The following is a 21,455-nucleotide window of genomic DNA, read 5'->3' on the forward strand; positions in this document are numbered from 1 at the left end:
AATTAGTTTCATATTATAGGGGGTGGTATTACTAGTACCCCACTATACATATTCATTATATTCTAGTGAGTTAGGTATTTACTTAGTACTTCAATAATTAATTCATTAATAGATACTTACACATTTTCCAATATCAGCTAGTATGTACACTAGTGCGATGCATGCATGTGTAGCTATCATATGCATGTCTCGTATGCATGCTAATATTCTTATGTTCCTTGTAATTTGATGGGTCATTACAGGTTCAATCTTCTCATGGCCTGTACAATAGTCACTGTGGTTCCAATGACACTGTAAGAACTGTGAACTATTTTAATGTAAGAACTGTGAACTATTTTAATAACTTTTCCTTATGAACAGAATAAAAAAAGAATAGATGCAGAGACAGTAAAGTTTTTGACATTACAGATAATGATCCTATAATAAAATTTCCTAAATTTTACAAATTTAATTAACAGAATAGAATCAATGAAAGTACTTACCTGTAGTCTTACGGTCGATGAAGCCTCAACTGCTCCTGCTTCAATTACCAAAAGACTGAAACCACCCAGCCAAACTGAGCAGAACCTTGCTACTCAGTGCAATAAACTTCTCAAGCGAAGCCCACTGTTTCCCCCGTGCCCAGAAACCTCAAAACAAGTTAGGTCTTCATGATCATAAACTTCCTGATCATCCACAGACTTTGTGTATCAGTTTTTCTCCTGCTCCTTTCCCCCCTTTGCCTCCAACCGTCACTTCCTTCTTATAAATTTCCATTACCGACATCCTCCATCATCGTGTCTCAATTATTATACGTATCGATTTTTTTTATAAATCAAATCTGATTTGATTTTATCTACATATCTTAATTTTGAATTAAAGTTTATTTATTAATTTTAATTTATTTACTGTGTTGCATGGGTACCCGCACCCGGGGGTGGGGTTCTCGAACCCGTCCCGGGTTCTCGCACCCAAGTACCAGATTCGGGTATGGGTTCTTCTCAGACGAACCCAAAAGAACCGGGTTCTTCCATGAAGAACCAGGTTCAAAAAAAAAAATTGGGTTCTTTTCTTTTAACGGGTTCTCGGGTTCTTGGGTTCTTCGGGTGCTTGGGTTCTTCGGGTTCTTCGGGTTCTTCATAAAAAAAACTATATTAAAAATTTAATTTTCAAATAAATTTTTTTTATTGAAATTTAAAAAATAACTTATAACAAAGGTAAAACTTATAACAAAACCTAAAAAACCCTAAATCAATTCTTGTAATTTGTAAATCAATTTGGAATGAAACACTCTTCCACGGTCCTTACCATCAAAACTTGTGTTGCACGGGTACCCGCACCCGGTTTTTTAAGTTTTTTACAAGTCTTGTTTTTTAAGAATTCTTGTAAATCAATTTGGAATGAAACATTCATTCCCAAGCCAAATAACCATCAAATTATAAACTGTAAATGCACACATTCAGGTTCAGACATTTTCGGTCAAATAGAAAGTAGGATTGAGACCAGCCATAAGCTGTAATCAGCTGATGCTGTTAAATGGCGAAGGGTATTTTGGACAATGGCTAAATTAAGTATCAAAATCTGCCAATTTCTCACAGCATTCTGATAACATCATGTTAAGATTAAAACTAGGAAAATATGCCTAAATCATATATGGTCTCTACAGACTTGTACACCAAGTAATCTCTAAAAACTGCGAAGATGTTTTATGTTTAGATAATTAATATTCAGGCAAAGCTTCGCACTCAAAGACAAACTATCCCTCAAGCCATCAGATGGCTGTTGTGCATTTTATTGGGAAACAAAGACTGATAAGCGTGTTTTGTGGAATGGTAAGGCTGCCACTGTTTTTGGGATTGCTTTACCACATAGCACACCATGCATGGGGCAAGTGGATGATTAGACATCAAGAAAATTCTAGACCACTATCAGGTTGAGATCAATCTCCTATTAAAGAATTGTGTTTTTATATGGGAGAGACTAAACATTCAAAGCAAAGTTACAAGCTCAAGCTCTAGCCAGAATGAGCAATTTCAATAAGGAGAGACGTTGTCTTGAAATTAGAGCAGGAGGCAGAAATGCTAACACTCCTTGGCTGTGTAGGAGGAAGGGTCTGTACGACCACAGCCTGATTCATTGATAGGCATCCTTGCAAATGAACCTAAGCTGCATAGTTATTTTAAAGCCTGTGTGTGACAAAATCTGTCCCAAGTTTCACCAAAATAGCTGAGTCTAGCATTTATCCTAGTATGTATTTTGAATTTTCAGTTTTAGTAGTAGCCTTGAGTTCTCTCACATCGCAGTCACAGTGTCATGGTTACACGGAAAAGATTCAAAAGAACAGTTTTTTGGTGATAAATTTTGAAATTTCAATGTCAATGTTGAATGTTCAATGATGTGCATGTTTAAATGATTATCATTAAAGTTTTCTTGTTTAAAGTTGAAAAAATATACAAATTCAAATTTCATATATATTATTAATTATAAATTTATAATTTATAAAATATAATTATTAAAATTTAATATTATTATATTACCCGACGAACCCACGCACCCTGTTTCCAAAAATGTCGTCCCCGTACCCGTCCCCGTCCCCGCACCCACGTTTCCTGGCAACATAGTTTATTTAATTTTTAATTTAATTAATTTTATTTAATTCCATAAATATTACTTTACTATAAGTGGGTCATCACAGACACCGCATCACATAACTTGTGGCATTGTTTTCATTATGGAGTATGGGTCATCGCTTTGTTATATATATTAGCATCTATATGATTACATTCTATAGTGTTTCATATTGGCATCCCTACAATTATGGTTGGCACATATGTTTGACTCCGACAAAAGTATGGCTTGATTGGTATCACAGTGTCCCATAGAAGTATGCCTTGGCATCGTTATGTATGGCTTGATTGGTATCGCAGTCTCCCACAGAAGTATGGTTTGGCATCATTATGTATGGCTTCATTGGTATCACAGTCTCCCACAGAAGTATGGTTTGATTGGTATCACAATCTCTCATAGAAGTATGGCTTGGCATCGTTTGTACAACAGTATGACATTATATTTGTATATCTTGATATTGGCATCTTATGCTGCGCATTATTGGTATTGTATGTGTATTGGTATGGGCATATTGATCTGGCATCTCAGAGCAGCATTGAATATTAATATGGAAACATCTCATTGGAACTGACATATTATGGATATATGTAGAACCCTTGTCATCTACAACCCTAACGTGAAACCCTAATATTAGATCTCGTTGGTATCTATTTTGTGATCACAGTTCTCTCAGTCCTCTTGGTTTCATATTGATTTGTTCTATAGATGTACTTTGAATCTCAATTGGACAATTGATAAAATCTAATAAAAGAAGAATTTGAATTCTCGGTTTTCCCCCTTGTGGGGTTTTTCCCTGGTCTCCGACCAATCTTGGTGTCTCTATGTGTGCATGCTTTTCTTCCATTGTTCTTTTATGTTCAGTTGTATTATTAATGTTATTGTTCTTTCTACTTAATTGTTGATAATGTTATGATATAATGGGGTGAATGCATATGTAAATGTTGGAAAGTTTGTAAAGGCAATTATTTAAAACAAAGAACAATATAGCCCTAAGAAAAATTAACAGACCTAATGTAATTGATGATGATGTACCTTTGTATCTCAATTGAACTTTGATGAACATCTAATAGAAAAAGAATATGGTTGGGTTTTTCCCCGTGTGAGGTTTTGCCTTGGTCTTTGACCTAAATCATGGTGTCTCTATTTGTGCGTGTTTTTCTTTTGTTGGTATTTATTGTTCCACTGCACTGTTAATATTTATTGTTCTCTCTACATAATTGTTGATGATGATATGATGTTAAGGGGTCAACGTAAATATAAATTGTTAAAAACGGTCATAGACTCATAAATGCAATTATCTACAGTGAAAAATCAAGCCCCAAAATTTAACAATATAATTATCAATCTGGATCATTCATAGTGAAAAGGCCCATGAATTGGGTCTTGAACTACTTAAAATGAGGAATACATCAGGGTATCTTATCTAAATAGACTATTTTTCCTGCATGAAAGTGGAAATGAACCTGTGGTTCGCTGTGATGATTCAGCAGTTTGACAAAAAAATTGTTGTTAATCTCCACACATAAGCACATAGAGTACTTCCCCAACCAACACACTAAGGGGTAGCAAGAGGTGAGAGTCTAGCTGGGGTGTTCCCCAAATTGTTGGGTTTAAGGAAATACATAGTTTAATAAGCTAAAGACAGCGATAGCAAAGTATCAACACATATACCCATGCCATAGAAGGCTATGTAAAACATAATTCATTTTGCATCTCACCCAACATACCATTTACTAGTGTACAATCCCATGAATTCAATTAAAATGTAACAACAATAAGCATTAAGACAGTATGAGCAAAAACATGAGAAGTAAATACCACAAATACGGAATAGCAATAGTTAAGCCATCATATAAATGAAAAGAAAATAGTACATTCATAATACAAGCAATGCTTATAAGACTATACATCATCAGCAAGATAGAATCAAAATACTAGCAATATGCTTCTATATATGAAAATATCTTCACTAACGGTCTCATTAATCAAAGTTCTTTTTCTCTCTCCTCCAATGGTCAAAATAATTTAAAACAATAAAATTGCCCTAGCATTGGGAAACAGGTTCTAGTTTATTGATAAATGCATTAAATATATTAAATATATTATGTAATAGAAGGGCTGGCAGTAGAGAAAACAACTGTCACCCCAAATAACAAATTAATATCTTTTTTGATATTTAATATCTCACAAGTCTTCCAAACAAACTTTCTTAGCCCCGTAACATTAGAAGTATTTCTCAACAATCCATATCAGCATGGTAAAATCATAGTCATCAAATAAACAGATGTCCATATCTAGCTCTCTAATCTAACGCACTCCTTGTTGAAAAACATCAATATCATTGAATCTGTTTTTAATAACATGCAGTTTTATATCTGCTGTTACATTTTATGCAACATGACCATCAAAGAAAATAATAGAATGGCATTCTCTGCCATTGTTTCAAAATGAAGGCAGGAGCTTATTCCTTTCTTTTCATTGCAATTGCTTTACATCGACACTGGGATCTGTAAGCCAACAATTTGAACTCCAAAAATCATTCTTAATTATAATTTTAGTTTTACTAAGATCAATTCCAGATAGTTCACCTATTTAGAATTTTGGCATTCATTCCCATTATTTTTCAAACTCCCAAAAGTTGAATATGAGCCACATTTCGCTCTCCTTTATCCAATGATAAATTGTGGGATTACAACTCAATGAATGAAGTGAAATCATAATTGTTAGCCTTAGAACGGTTTCAGCCATCATCTCTATCTCATAGCTGAGTACTAAATTGTTCTCTACTTTGAGATATTACTCTTTTTTAATGCAATGAACCCATCCTCTGGAATTCCAGCTTGTTACACATAGCTTGTCCCAATCCTTACTCCTATCATTGGTGTATGGCTTGACTATCTAGTTGCAAACATCACAAGTGGTATCTTCATCTATTCCCATTTTTATTATGTTTGTCTGGTTGTCATTATTTTTTAGCCTCTAATGAATAATGGATCGTATCTTCTTTACCACTAGTATTTGTGTAGTTGAATGGGTTGGTGTTTTGAGCAGTGAATTATTGTTATAATTCCTTTCTCCCTGCTTTAAACTTGGAAAAATAACTCATTTAATAAGCTACTCTCTTTTCTATTCGCTTTCTTTCTCTCACTCATGTTTTGCATGCCCTAGAAAACAGGAAGCACACCTGTATCACCTCTACAATGGCAGTGAGCTTTTATATAGTACCCATAATTTGAAATTGTTCAATATTTTAAAACTGTAGACCGTTTATCAAGATCCTATAATTAATCCTGGGCTTTAAGCACTGTCATAGGATTTGCATCAAATCAGACCATAGATATTATTTTCACTGAACAAGTCAATTTATTTCATCATAAACTGTAACTTGCAAAACATTGTCATGCATATGAACTTTTATTTACCAGGACCTCCAGCAATGTTTTAATTTGGTGCAAAACATATGAACCTGATAGAGGATCATCTCCAACCTTTTCAACCTCTGTGACTCGTAGAGTACTGATGATTATCTGCATTAAAACAGGTAAACTGATCAAGATTTATCTTTCTTTCTCGAGCACCTTATTTCTTATCTGGTCTATTTATTAAGCATAAATGCCTACTAAAGACAAAATGGTATCCATGGTAGAGCACTGCTTCTCAAAACTAACCATGAGAGACATGCTGTTCACTCATACCGGAAATATTTAGAAATACAAAGATTGAGGACATAATATTCATTATGTACTGGGAACATTTTAGTTTTTGTCATCTGCAGCTGCACAGATTTCGTAAGAGTCAGTTCCAGCCACACATGCATCAAATAACATATACTGAATTTGAGAAATAACGTTATAATTGGCTATGCCACAAATGTGTAAGACAAGTGGTTGAGAAGCAAAATTACGAAGTAATGGAGGATGCTATAATTTATCACCGTCATTTTCATTTCTTCCAAGTTTTTTTAGACAAGTAGTTTATCTAATGCCATTATTAAATTTGGTGCACAGGGGGTGGAGGAGGAACCCTGTTTGCTGTTAGATTTGTAATATTTATATGAACTCTGAATAGCCTCCCAAAATGCTGGAATTGCAGTTTCATTTGGTATTTCCTTGAAAGAAGGAAGATAATTAACGTCAACAATCACATGATCTCCAGTCCCGGCCTGTATCTGCAAGTGACATTTTGATTCTGTAAAATATTAGCCATAATTTATCTACTAATCAGTATAGCTAATTCAAAGGCAAGGATTACCGTTGCAGAATCTTAAGATCCCAAAAAGAAGCAAAATCACATCATCTCAGATCTTCTCTTTAATCTTTAATGGAATTCATTAATATCCATTAGCCACGGGAAAGTGAAGCAGCTATGATAAACTATCTTTAGATCTTCTATTGAAGCAAATATTTGAGAGAGTACTGTGAGACAACAGTGTATAGATCATATTTAAGTATGAAGTTATTATCAACTCGACATATATATGTATCATATTCATGTCTAACATGTGGGAATTTGTGTAGAGGGTATCATGGTTGTCTTCGTTACTCATCATATCACAAGAGGGTTACATGCCTGATTTTTATCACATTACAGGGATTTGCAGGATGATAATTTCATGAGTTTTAGTTTGACTTGGAGATAGTACTTCCATTCAGTTCCTTGGATACCTTGGAATGGATGAGACTCATTTCTCCCTTATTCGATGAGTTGCCATGGCTCATCCACGGGTGACCTCTTCATGTGGGAATTTATGTAGATGGTATCATGGTTATCTTTGTTGCTCATCATATCGCATGAGGGTTACATGTCTGATTTTCATCACATTACAGGGATTTGCAGGAAGATAACTTCATGAGTTTTGGCTTGACTTGGAGATAGTACTTCCATTCAGTTGCTTGGATACCTAGGAATGTATGACTCATTTCTCCCTTATGTGATGAATTGCCATGGCTCATTCACGGGTGACCTCTTCATGGATATAGATCTTTGACTGACGGATCAGTATCCTACTGGATATTTGATCATGGTGCTCACTGCTTACACTTTGCCTCATGTAGCATCATGGTATTGTTCATGGTATATTCCTTGTGATGTCAAGAAAGTCTTGGATAATGTAACTAGTTTCGGTCTTCATAATGACCTTTGTGCTTATGTCATTGTATATTTTTGTAAAAAGAAGAAAAAGAATTATTATTTTCTAGCATGGGTTTCATTCTCAAGTTGATTTGTCTCTAGGTCAAGCATGTTCTTCATGCTTCTAGGGTTTTTCAAGTCAAAAGAATATTTGTCACAAGTCTTGAAGTCAAGTCCCATTTGGACTTTGATAAGTGGAAAAAGAATTTTGTTATGAGTCAAAATGTCAATTTTAGTCCCTACAAGACCAAGTCGGCCCTGCCTCATTAAGTTGGCCCTGTTTGAGGTAATTTTACCTCCTAGATGTGTATATATAAGAACAGCTTGACCTCATTTGGTATCCATCTAAAGAAATTTCGATCTCTTGTACAAAGGAGAAAAATCAGCGAAAATGACAAGGAAGTCTAAGTCAAAGGAGAGAGAAAGAAAGATCAAAGAAGACGAAAATCTGCCCTAAATCTCCTACACATGCGAAATTTCAGAATTGCAGGAGGGCCGAAAATTGCATGTCTGTCGCAGGAGGCCGAAATTCTGTTACAGGGGCCCAAAATCTGAAGTCTGACCAGTTTTGGAAGGGTTTGACTTCTGTTGACTTGGGGAGACTTTGACTGGTTGGAAGAACTTGGAAGGAGGGCTGAGTTGGGACTTGTGAGTGGACTTGGTCTTGGTGTTTGGGTCTTGGATTTCTCATTTGATCTGATTCTATAAGAAGAGAAGAAATTCTTTATGGGTTTTCCCCTTGGAGGGATTTTGCCCTAGCTTGGAGCCTACATCTTGTGTTCATTGTCTTTTATGATCTTCATGGTTTATGGTCTTAATAATTGTTTGATGAAAAGTATCTAATAAAAAATAATAAGAGCTAGGGAAGAAGAAGGCATCTTGAAGAATCATTCTTGCTGGCATAAGTGAAGGTTGCTTGTCAAAAGAAAATCATTTGCTAAGGACACAAGGAGGGGAATAAGGAAGAAGACTTATTAACCTAGAAGGAAAGATACTATAATCTCTCATTGAAGGCTTTCTAGTGCACACCATCATCTTGAAGAAGGACATCTTTCTTTCTCTCTCTTGAAGACTCTTTGCTATTAAAGGACAAAATTTTGAAGTCTCTTGAAAGTTTTTGAAAGCTTCAAGATAGTTGAAGGCATCATCTGGAAGGACACTCATTTGATAAGTACCATGTTATCTTCCATGTCTCAATCTACAAATCAAATGGCTTCATTTTGCAAGGACAGCAATAAGCTCAATGGGTCAGCAAACTTTCTAGCATGGAAGAAGAGGATTGATTTGGTGCTCATAGAAAATGAAGTCATGGACTATATTATTGGCAATATTACTGAACCAGAAAAAGAAAAGACTCAAGAATCAGCAAAGTATATGACGGGAGAAGTGAGGGCACAAAGGATTCTTATTAAATCTATCAAGGATCATCATCTCATTCCCTTTGTTACAGATTTGAGTACTTCTAAAGAAATCTATGAAAAGTTGGTGAAATTGTACTCTATTAGTACCTCAAGTCAAAAAATATCCTTGAGGAATCAACTATATAAAACAAGGATATCGAAGAATGAAGATATGACCTCATATCTTATGAAGATCTCACAATTGAAGGACCAGTTGCAAGGGCTTGGGGAAGTCATCTCCGATCCAGAGTTGACTACCTGTGTACTAAATGCTTTGCCACCTGAATGGAGTGATCTTGTGACTAGTGTTTACTCAAGAAAAGGTACTACTCCCTTTGATGAACTATGGGCTCAATGTATCTTGGAAGAGACAAGGTTGAAGGCAAAAGAAGACACCGAACCGAATGAAAAGTCTCAAGCCTTTGTTGTGAAATTTAAGAAGAAGAAAGGGAAGTTCGGAAATTTTGAACCTCATCAAAAGAACAAAGGAAGACAAGACATGTCCAACTTACAATGCTTTGGATGCAATGAGTATGGACATTCTAAGAGGGATTGTCCTAATAATCCTCAAAACAAGAAAAATAACAAGAGGAAGGAAAGGAGTGGAGCTCACATAGCAGAAGAAAATGAAGACCCTGAAAAGAAGCCAAAAAGTGAAGATCCCAAGGATCTCTATTATTTACAGGTTCTCTTTTATATTAGAGGATCACAGTTAGATTTGTAGAAGAGCCTTGTTTTGGAAATCATGGCATCATGGAAGGAATCATTTGGAAGTAGAATAGTCTACATAGTCAAGTTGCATTGGTAGCAGTCATCTAGCTAGTAAAGATAAAAGGATTTGGACCATCTAGCACATCATAGTTCATCCAGGTATTTTCTAACATCATGTTAGAAGTAGTCATTTTGCAGAAAGGATCACCAAGATCCTCTAACAAGAACCATCATTAAGAGAAGGTTCTTCAATATTTGAAAAAAGCATTATGACATGGATTGTATATATTCCACTTAGTATGGAAACAATAGTCTTGAAGGATGAAAATATGAAGATGGTCGAGTTGTTGTATGAAAGGAATAGTTGAGGTCTTTCTCTTCCTTGAAAGGAAGACTTATCTTTGATAAGGATAGAAGTAAGCTCATTCAAAAGAAGGATGACTAGATGGTTGTATGAAGGAAGATGTATGCAAGTCTTTAGTAACACTTCACTACAAAGTAGAATTCATGTCTACAGGAATGTTGAAAGAAAAGTTGGTTGCTTAAATATGCTTGGTAAACATGAGCATGGTATATCTTAGCTGAAGAAAACTCTTCCATATGGTTACTTGATGCGTGGAAGTTGGAACACATAAGGATGATATGTTTTGGTTAAAATGGAAAGAAGACAAGACTCTTCCATATGATGGCATGACATGTGAACAAATAGACATGATGATGTTGTTCAACATCCAATATGGTCTCTTGAAGAAAGAAAGAAGGTTGGCAATGACAACTTCAAGGAAGAAGCTATTGTAGCTTGCTGATTGATTCATTCCATGAATACATTGATTGATGGTTGATAGCATGAAGAAAGATTTTAATATAGAATGAAGAAAGACCATGTGAACGGGTGTTGATCTCAAAGGAAACAAGCAGCAGAATCAGTTATTTTGACAAAGGGCCATCATGATTTGGTAAGCTTTATATTGATTATCTGGTTGGGATATGACTTTGCTACCTGGAAGGACATGTTGCATGACAGTGGAGACAATGTATCTACAACTGTCTGGTTTGAACTCAATTCAAAGAATACATGGATTGAGTGGATGACTTTGGAAATCCTTAGAAAATTAAACGGCTAAGATGTCTACACCATCTCAGCAGAAAAAGGTAGCATTACAAAAGGATAAACTAATAATCATGGAAGATCACTCTCCCGATGGTTAGAAGAAGCTATACATTGATTGGCTCAATATAATGCCTTTGATGATACTAATGATGATTAGAGGAAAGTGATATGAAAGATTGATGGCCTGAACCCTGTCACAGATTGAAGAAAGAGTTTGTCTCCATAACATGCAGGAAGGTCAAAGCTCAATATGATGAGACGCAAAGGAAAGGAGAAGCCATGCAGCTACCACTCATGGAAGAACTAGTAGCTGATGTATTGATGAAGTTTAAGACAAGCTAAAGAGTTTGTGGTTATGAAGTAAGGAATCTCCTCTATGCTTAAGAGGGAGTAAGTAACCTCTCCTTGGTTGAGAGGGAGTGATGTTAGACATCATATTCTCCATGTGTCATGCACTAGACCAGGACTAACAACCGTAAGTCTAGTAAAGGCACTAGGAGGAAGAATGAAGGATTGGATAAGCATCTGGAACTAGTACTCCTTGAGGATTGGGAATCCAAGATAGGAAGTAGTCCCATGGACCGGCACTCTTTGAGGATTGGACAGGGTATCCAAGACAAGAGTGGTCGAAGAGGACCAATATTCTTTGAGCCTTTGAGGATTAGGAATCCAAGATAAGAATAGTCCTAGAAGGACATGCCCGGTGAACATTTGGATCGGGTATGTGCCTTGAGAGGTAGTGTAGTATCTCACGTAAAGCTTCCCAACGTTGTGCTCTAATCTTGTGGAGAGTTAGAGTTTGTTAGTCAAGGCCTTGCTATGTTGACAATGATGGTTATGATGTTGATGCTAAAAGATGGCTTATCAATCTGACTCTTCTTATGAGAATATTTCAGTGTAAGAATATCCTTGTACTAGATATGTAATTATGAATACCTCCCTAGTTAAGAGGGAGTGTTGGAGAATGTAACTAGTTTCGGTCTCCATAATGACCTTTGTGCTTATGTCATTGTATATTTTTGTAAAAAGAAAAAAAAATATTATTTTCTAGCATGGGTTTCATGCTCAAGTTGATTTGTCTCTAGGTCAAGCATGTTCTTCATGCTTCTAGGGTTTGTCAAGTCAAAAGAATATTTGTCATAAGTCTTGAAGTCAAGTCCCATTTGGACTTTGATAAGAAAGTGGAAAAGGAATTTTGTTTTTAGTCAAAATGTCAAATTTAGTCCCTACAAGAACAAGTCGGCCCTGCCCCATCAAGTCAGTGCTATTTGGCGTAATTCGACCTTCTGGATGTGTATATATAAGAGCATCTCGACCTCATTTGGTATCCATCTCAAGAAAGTTTGATCTCTTGTGCAAAAAAGGAGAAAAATCAGCGAAAATGACAAGGAAGGAAGCCTAAGTTAAAGGAGGGAGAAAGCAAGATCAAAGAAGAGGAAAATCTGACCTAAATCTCCCACGTGCGAAATTTGATAGTTGCAGGAGGGCCAAAAATTACAAGTCTGTTGCAGGAGGCCGAAATTCTGTTGGAAGGGTCGAAATTTGAAGTTTGACCAATTTTGGAAGGGTTTGACTTTCATCCACTTGAGGAGACTTTGAGTTGTTGGAAGAACTTGGAAGGAGGGTTGAGTTGGGGCTTGTGAGTGGACTTGGTATTGGTGTTTGGATCTTGGATTTCTCATTTGATCTGATTCTATAAGAAGAGAAGAAATGCTTTATGGGTTTTCCCCTTGGAGGGGTTTCTCCCTAGCTTGGAGCCTACATCTTGTGTTCATTGTCTTTTATGATCTTCATGGTTTATGGTCTTGATAATTGTTTGATGAAAAGAATCTAATAAAGAATAATAAGAAGTCAACATAAGTTCACAAGCAGTTATCAAGGTAAGCATAATTGTTTTAATTGTTGCCCTACTAGATTCTCCAATAGAAAGCACTACAACTATGCCTATGTATGATGGTTCTAGCTCCCCCATTGAACACCTACTAGTTGAACCACTCCTATTTATGCACTTGTGTGGATGGTTCAAGTCATTTAATGGAATTATTTGGCATGCTTGAGATTGGTTACTGGCTGTTGATTTGGGGTAGCATCGGATGTGCTCTAGCCTTGAAAATTGGTGGAGAGGCTAAAGCACATGAGATCTCCAAGACCCAGAAATGGTTTGGGCAGAATCGAACCAGTTATGGAGATATTAAAATAATTAATATTTTTAATCAAGTCCCTAATTCTAAAAGTAGGGAAAATAAAATATTAATGTGAATTAATATAAACTGAGTTAGAATGGTCCAAAAGTCATGGATCAAGCCAGATCTAATCTTAGTCGTTGATTAGGGACTTAATCTCGGCCATTGAATTGTCAACGAGAAAAGTATAAGAAGAGGCTTGAGGGTCAGTTGGAGAACACACTGAGTTGATCAAGAATTCGATTTTCTGGGGCAGGGTTCGTTGAGGAAGTCGAAAGAGTGATCAGAGTTGCAGCTAAGGGGCAGTGAATATAGAAGCAGAGAGGCAAAGATAGCACCAAGAGGATCAGCGCAGAAGCCAGAGAGAGGGACGCAGAGCCAACCAGAGGTTCATGCAGAGCCAGCCAAGGCTCACGCAGAGGCAGCCAGGAGCTGCGCAGTGCCTCAGAGAGCCAGCGTGGGTGACGCAGAGGCTCTAAGGGCTGATGCAGTGCCTCCAGAGGCTGACGCAGGGCGAGCTAGGGTGACGTTGGGCAAACGTTGGGCCAGAAAGGGCTGACGCAGTCCCTAGAGGTTGACGTTGGGGTTTTCATGGGGCAGATTGGAGCTGGGAGTTGTCGGAGTGTTTATCCAGGGTTTCAACCGGAACATCTGTCTCCGACTGAGAGGTACTACTGCCGAGATTATTCTCTGTTGGGTGAGCCGATTTTGGCACCCAGATTGTATTATGAAACTGCTTAATAATTAAAACCCTCAGATAGCTGCACTGGTTTTCCCGCATTGGGTTTTTCCGGGGACATTGGTCCAAAAACAACGGTGTCACTTGTGTGCTTGTTTTGTTTCCTTCAGTTGATGATCTGTAATGTGTTGAGCATGTACTTGTATTTATTTTCAGTATTTACATGGTAAATAACTTGTTAATTAATCAGAACAAGTAGGCAAAAATAAATCAAAAAAGTGCATGAAGGGTTTCTAACAGCTAGACTTAAAAATTCCAACATGGTATCAGAGAATGGTTACAGATCATAGGATAACTGAAGGCATCATCCGAGCAGAGCAGCAACAGCGTAAACAGTTGTCCCGAGTGACAAAAGTTGTTCCTAGCAGAAAGGAGCAAGAAAGGGGTGATGCAGAGAGCCTGTGTCATCAGTTCGAGCTAGGAGGAGGATCAGCGCTGAGGCAGAGAGGAGCAGACCTGACCTACGCAGTGCCCAGTCATCTTTCTCAGCCAGGAAGGATCGACGCTATGGGCAGGAGGTGCGGATTGTGCCAGTGCCAGGATTGCGCAGAGCCTAGAGGCTCTAACCTTCAGACTGCTGGGGCATAGGAGGCTGTGGGTAAGTTGTGGAGCGAAGCTGGTGGGGTATTGTGGTCAGAACAATACCTAACAGGGCAAGACCAAGGAGGAGGGAGTTGCTGCCGAGGATTGGCAGAGGGATTTCTGGAAGGGAATTCGAGGCTCAGAGGGAGTCAAACCGAGAACTTCCAGACGGGAAGTAGAGAGACTTGAAAGAGTCGAAAGAGGAGCAGCGAAATGGCAGTGAATGGGCTAAGAGATCAGGATAGACTGGACAGAGCTTCAAACTTCGTAGTCTGGAAGGCCAAGATCTTGTCCATTCTAGACAGGTATCGCATCAAACACTTCGCCTTGAAAACAATAGCGATCCCAGTTGACCCAGCTGAAAATGACAAGTACGAGGAGGCAATGGCCAGGGCAAAGTGCATCATCCTTGATGGTGTCAAGGATCATGTGGTGCCACACATTGCCAAGAAGGAGACGACAAATGAGATGTGGAAGGCCCTGAAGAAATTGTACCTGCATACTTCTAGAGGAGGATGTTACTTGAAAACCAGTTGCGGTCATATCAGATGCAAAAGGGAGAGCAGATAGATTTCTTCCTCGGTGGATTGAAGGAGATCCATGATCAGCTAACTTCCATAGGGGCCACACCGGATCAGGTACTGATGGTGAGGACCGCATTGCACGCAGTCTTAGAATATTGGGAGGTATTCGTCCAGAGCATACTAGGCAGGATGAGCCTTCCAGATTGGGAGGAACTATGGGTAGCTCTTCGTCAAGAAGAGATCAGACAGGCGTCCAAGGCGGGGAGTAGCGGAAAAGGGGTCAGAATCAACAAGGCGGAAGAAGAAGATGCGGCTCTCACATCTGCAGGAAAGCTAGAGAAAAGAAACAAGAAGGACCTCTCCAAGGTCAAGTGTTTCCATTGCGGGGAACTGGGTCACTATGTGAACCAGTGTCCTAGGAAGAAGAGCAAAGGAGAGGCTTCTAAGACCAAGGCTGCGCCGACTAGGGCAGAGAAAGAAGTGGAGACTGATGACGAATGCGCCATGAGTGCTCATGCACCTCAAGAGAAGAGGTGGGGAGACATCGTGCTGTAGTCAAACAGACTACAAGCGATGAGGGGCAGGATCCTTGAGGTACCCAACCTCTTGGATTATACCTTGCTACGGGAGCCCCGAAGAGGAGTAGTAGGACTGGCGAATGTCGGTAGAGACAGATGCGGATGGAGCGACAAAGAGGGCTACAGTGCAGGAGTCCCAGGACAATGTGAGGAAGCAGTGCGAGAGGCATAGAGTTGTTGCAATACGCAAAGGTCAGAGAGGGAGCACTTATCAGCGACAGAGGGAGATTCAGCATCAGGCGTGTTTCTAGTCAGACAGAGATGTCAGAGTTGGGAGATCAGTTACTTACTTCTTAGTCACTGAGTTGCAGTGCAGCAGTTAGCAGTGGCAGTGCTATGAGTAGCACGATGCAGCATGATGAGAGGGGATGCAATCCAGATGTAGCAGTGGCAGTGGCAGGGCCATGGGCAACACCACGAATGCAGAGGGAGTTTTCATACGAATGCAACAGTGGCAGTGGCAGGGCCATGGGTAGCAGTACATGATGCAGTAGTGCAGAGGATGTTGGGCAGCAGGCCTAGCATCATCACAAGAACCGATGCCAGATAATCAGGGTGATACTCATTCAGGAGTATTACTAGAGCACAATCCTCGCTAAGAGGAAGTGTTGATTTGGGGTAGCATCGGATGTGCTCTAGCCTTGAAAATTGGTGGAGAGGCTAAAGCACATGAGATCTCCAAGACCTAGAAATGGTTTGGGCAGAGTCTAACCAGTTTGGGAGATATTAAAATAATTAATATTTTAAATGGAGTCTCTAAGTCTAAACTTAGGGAAAATAAAATATTAATGTGAATTAATATAAAACTGAGTTAGAATGGTCCAAAAGTCATGGATAAAGCTAGATCTAATCTTAGCCGTTGATTAGGGACTTAATCTCGACCGTTGAACTGTCAACGAGAAAAATATAAGAAGAGGCTTGAGGGTCAGTTGGAAAACACACTGAGTTGATCAAGATTTCGATTTTTTAGGCCAGGGTTTGCTGAGGAAGTCGAAAGAGTGATTAGAGTTGCAGCTGAGGGGCAGTGAATACAAAAGCAGAGAGGCAGAGATAGCACCAGGAGGATCAGCACAGAAGCCAGGAGAGAGGGACACAGATCCAGCCAGAGGTTCACGCAGAGCCAGCCAGGAGCTGCGCAGTGCCTCAGAGAGCCAGCCTGGGTGACGCAGACACTGTAAGGGCTGACGCAGTGCCTCCAGACGCTGACACAGGGCGAGCTAGGGTGACGCTGGGCAGACACTGGGCCAGAAAGGGCTGACGCAGTCCCTAGAGGCTGACGATCGGGTTTTCGTGGGGCAGATTGGAGTTGGGAGCTGTCAGAGTGTTAGCCGAGGTTTCAGCCGGAAGATCTGTCTCCGACTGAGAGGTACTACTGCTGAGATTATTCTCCGTTGGGTGAGCCGGTTTTGGCACCCAGATTGTATTCTAAAACTGCTTAATAATTAAAACCCTCAGATAGTTGCATTGGTTTTCCTGCATTAGGTTTTTCTAGGGACATTGGTCCAAAAACAATAGTGTCATTTGTGTGCTTGTTTTGTTTCCTTCAGTTGATGATCTATAATGTGTTGAGCATGTATTTGTATTTATTTTCAGTATTTACATGGTAAATAGCTTGTTAATTAATTAGAATGAGTAGGCAGAAATAAATCAGAAAAGTGCATGAAGGGTTTCTAATAGCTAGACTTAGAAATTCCAACACTGGCCTTGTTATTGAGTGCTCTAGAATGCATAGAAGGTCATCACACTTGGTTATGGTTATCTAGCTTTCTAATGGCTATGATGGTGTAATGTCCATGGCACACTCTTGATAAGTGGGGATAATGGAGATATCATGTCTATTTGAGTACCAATTGTGTTACCTTGTTGGCAAATATGGAGGTGAATTAAAGGTTATTTTACATTCTAGTTGAGCCATACCCTTTACTCGCATAATAAGTTGGCCCAAGGTAGTCATGCATATTATGTTGACTTGCGAGATGATAAAAGGGTGCACATGTGGAGGCAAAGGAATACAATAGTTAATTATGTGAGATGTTTTCTTCAGTACATGACCGATGTTGACTATTATACTAATTCAAGTAGGTTAGCCATCATGCTACCTATAATTGTGAGTTCTTCTTAGAGGTAGCATCATACCCCTGTTGAGAAATCTAAGGGATAGAAATTAAGTGATTTCTCTTCTATTAGTAATTGCTTGTGAGTTCTTTTTGATTCTTTAGATTAGGATCTCTTTTACTAGGTTATTAGTGTTCTTCTTCATCAATCAACTACCAATCCATAAACCATAAAGAGAAAAGAGACACAGAATATAGGCTATCAGCCAGGGCCAAAACCTCTCCCACTTGAGAGGAAAACCCGAACAAATTCTTCTTCTTGTAGAGAGCTCAATTGACAAATACCAAGACCAAGACCCTTGACCTATTTTCCACTCCAAGACCAAGTCATAAACCTTCCTTGACGGGATTCTTCTTGTTTGAGTCAACAATAGTCAATCCTTTGCTTCTCCCTCCTCAGCTACCCTTTCAAATTCGGTTTCCTCTTCTCTGCTTCAGACTTGTACCTTACTTCGGCCTCCTTGGGAACCTTAGATGCAACACATGTGAGATATATATGGTGATCCAACCCCTTAATCTCCTTTGCTTGGCTTGAATGGTCTTCTCTTCCAACTCGGCTTCTTGAGTTCAACTTCTCTCACAGTGAAACAAACTTCGGCCTTTTCTGTAGTAGTAATAGTCCTCTCCTTCACATGTATGAGAGGAGATCAACCCTAAAACAGTCCAAAAACAAATCTGATGACCTCGTTGATCCTTTCCTTCACCTCGCTGGTTATAGGGCTCCTATTTGATGACCTTCGCACTTCAGACATTAGACTTCCTTCACCGAAATTCTACATCTCAAATGAAAACCGAACAGCCCTATTTATAGTTGTTGGAGCTTATAATAAGCCAACTTGAAGAGGGTGACCCAACATGTTTGTTGGAGGAGTTTATTAATTCAATCTTGAATCTGACTTGCAAGAGAGGTCTTGTGCTTGTCTTGGAGGGATTTTATACTTATTTAATGACTCATACAAATGTGTAACATGTTGATTTCTGGTAGCATCGGATGTGCTTTAAGTCTCAAAATTTGCAGGGAGACTAGGACACATATATTCCAGAATACCTAGAAATCATTTTGGGAAATTCCACCCGGAGACAGTTTCATTAAAATAATTAATTATTTTTAATGGGTGTCTAAGTCTAAACTTAGAAATTAAAATAATTAAAAGGTATTAATGAAACTAGATGTGAATCTTGTAGAAGAAGATAAAGATCGAGTCAATATGATCTAAGCCATTGATTATAATCTAATCTGGGTCGTTGATTGCTCAACTAGAAGATTATAAGAAGGAATTCGATGGGCATTTGGAAAACAGACCAGGCAGATACTCAGTTGCCCAATCAAATCGATTTTCTCACTGGCTAAAGTTCAGCAAGAGAAAATCGAATCAGAGGGAGAGTTGCAGGTTGGAGAGAGGGCATCAGCAATAGTCGGGAGTGCAGGAAGCAAATAGAAGAACAAAAGAAGAGGAGGGCCAATGCAGAGGCAGTGACACTGGGACTGCAGTCACTGTGCAGAAGGTGACACAGTGAGATGTAGTGAGGGTAGCAGATCCTCTCCAGAGTCAGAATTTCACTGTGAAGCATGAGAAAATTGTTTGTAAAATTTCTCATAGAAATTCCTCTTCTATTTTACTAGTTGTATCTTGTACATGAGATTTTGCTGAAGATCAATAAAGAAACCCTCATCTGTTGCACCGGTTTTCAACATTGGGATTTTCCGAGGACAAGTGCACCGTTTTCCCACATTGGGTTTTTCTGAGGACAAGTGTCCAAAAATAACTGTCATTGTGATTGTAATTGTGCTAGTATTTTTCCTTTCATTTACTTTCCGCATTATTTTAATTGTGAGGGCTACAATCGAATTTATTTCGATATTTGTTGTAGAAACACTGTGAATAACTTATTTTTGAATTAATAAGTAGAAGAAATAATATCAGTCACTACAGTTGGATTTCTATTCAGAAATTTTCACATGGTATCAGAGCTAAGGAGAAGCAAGAGAACAGAGCCAAAAGATCTAGCGTGAATAGAAGTGGGAGCTGCATAGGCAGTAGATCGAATCCCTAGAGGGATTGCGTAGTCCAGGAGGGCAAAATTTTCGTGGGAAAATCTCTCTGAGTGAGTCGACAAACAGAAAGATTTACAGATCGAAGCTTGCCAGTGATAGAGGGAGCAGCGCAGAGCAGTCTTTAGGTGGGATGCAGTTTTGTTGGGCAAAAAAGCGTCAGAAATCAATAGGAAAAATAGCACAAATAAGGATGGAAAATCAAGATGTCTCTGAATTATCTTCCAGATTGGAAGAAGAATTTGCATGCTTGTCAAGTTCAGCATTAGCAGATGTTTGGTATATTGATAACGAGGCTTCAGCTCACATGACTGGAGTACGAGAATACTTCTTGAGCTATCAAGAAGAGCAGATGGACTTCCAAATCACTATGGGAAACAGAATGAAGTGTACTCCAGTAGGGAGAGGCACCATAGCATTTCAAACGGAAGCAGGAACCAACATCTGAGCCACTAATGTTCTGCATGTGCCCAGGTTAGGAATGAATCTGATTTCAATGTCCCAGTTACAAGACAAGGGATACGATGTATACTTCATTGGAAGGAAAGTATACGTCAAACATCCAAGTTGGAAGAAGATGAGACAAATTGGAGCTCGAAGCAACAGACTGTATAGATTGCAGCTCGAGTCTCCAATGGCACTGATAGGGAGCAATCATAATGGTGAAAATGAACTGAATGAACTGTGGCACAAGTGAATGGAACACTTACACCATGGAGCACTGAGGATGCTCAGAGAGACTGTTACAAGAGTTCCAATCCTCAGTACTGAGCATGATGATGTATGCAGAGGATTCGTACTAGGGAAGTACGTTAAGGCGGTTTTTTCGAGAAGTAACAACAAAGCAAAAGGCGTATTGGGATTGATACACTCAAATATTTATGGCCCAATGTCCACGAGAGCTCTTAGTGGTGGCGAATACTTCGTCACCTTTATTGATGATCTCTAGAAAAACCTAGATCAATTTCTTAAAGACCAAGGATGAGGTCTTTGATCGGTTCAAAGAGTTCAAGGCTCTCGTAGAGAAAATTACAGGAAAAAAGCTAAAGGTATTGCATTCAAATAATGGTGGAGAGTATACGAACAAAGACTTCACAGATTTCTGCGCAAAGGAGGGCATCAAAAGAGAATGGACAGCTCCATATAATCCAAAGCAGAATGGAGTAGCAACACGCAAAAATAGAACTATTGTTGGGGCGACAAAGGCTATGTTGTATGACCAGGACTTGCCTAGATTCTTATGGGCGAAGGCATTCAACACAGTGGTGTATATTCATAATAGAACTCCTCACAGAGCATTGGGGAAGAAAACGCCTGAAGGAGTTTTCTCAGGGAGAGCCGAAAGCGAGTCATCTTCGGATATTCGGAAGTGTGGCTTATTGTCACATTCTAGACAAGAAGCGTAGTAAACTGTATCAAACTGCATTAAAGGGGTACCTTGTAGGATATAGCGAGACCTCGAAGGCATACAAAATCTACATTCCTAGCAGCAGGAAGATTGTAGTAAGACGAGATGCAAAGTTCGTGGAGGGTAGAGCTTTCAGTAAATCTCGAGAGATGACAGCAGAAGATTAATCAGTGGATGTTCCATTAGTCCAACAAAAGCAGGGGAAGCAAGGACGACAAGCAATAGGACAGACACCAGGATTGAGCACAGTGACTAGTACCAGTATTTCCTCAGGAGTAGGAGATCTTGGCAGTTCTCAGCAAATGGAACAACAGG

At 39.0% G+C, this 21,455-nt stretch overlaps 1 protein-coding gene across 4 annotated transcripts in view; it reads right to left on the reverse strand.

The window, feature by feature from the left end:
• Positions 1 to 5,796: 5,796 nt before the first annotated feature.
• The window catches only part of ITPK4 (inositol 1,3,4-trisphosphate 5/6-kinase 4), a 415,945-nt gene continuing 400,286 nt past the window's right edge, over positions 5,797 to 21,455 (reverse strand). For 3 of the 4 annotated variants that reach the window (XM_089432987.1, XM_089432986.1, XM_089432984.1), the window contains 3 exons: positions 6,631 to 6,775; positions 6,276 to 6,382; positions 5,797 to 6,134 (listed from right to left, as the gene is read on the reverse strand). In XM_089432987.1, coding sequence (XP_089289113.1) covers positions 6,363 to 6,382; positions 6,631 to 6,775 — 165 coding nt within the window. In that variant the 3' untranslated portion in view covers positions 5,797 to 6,134; positions 6,276 to 6,362. The remainder of the gene's footprint in view (positions 6,135 to 6,275; positions 6,383 to 6,630; positions 6,776 to 21,455) is intronic. The other variant, XM_089432985.1, reaches the window with a different exon arrangement.

The sequence above is a fragment of the Pinus tabuliformis genome, chromosome 5_1 (genome assembly GCF_031772625.1).
Source record: "Pinus tabuliformis cultivar Carrire ecotype Pingquan chromosome 5_1, CPIR1, whole genome shotgun sequence".
NCBI lineage: Eukaryota > Viridiplantae > Streptophyta > Pinopsida > Pinales > Pinaceae > Pinus > Pinus tabuliformis.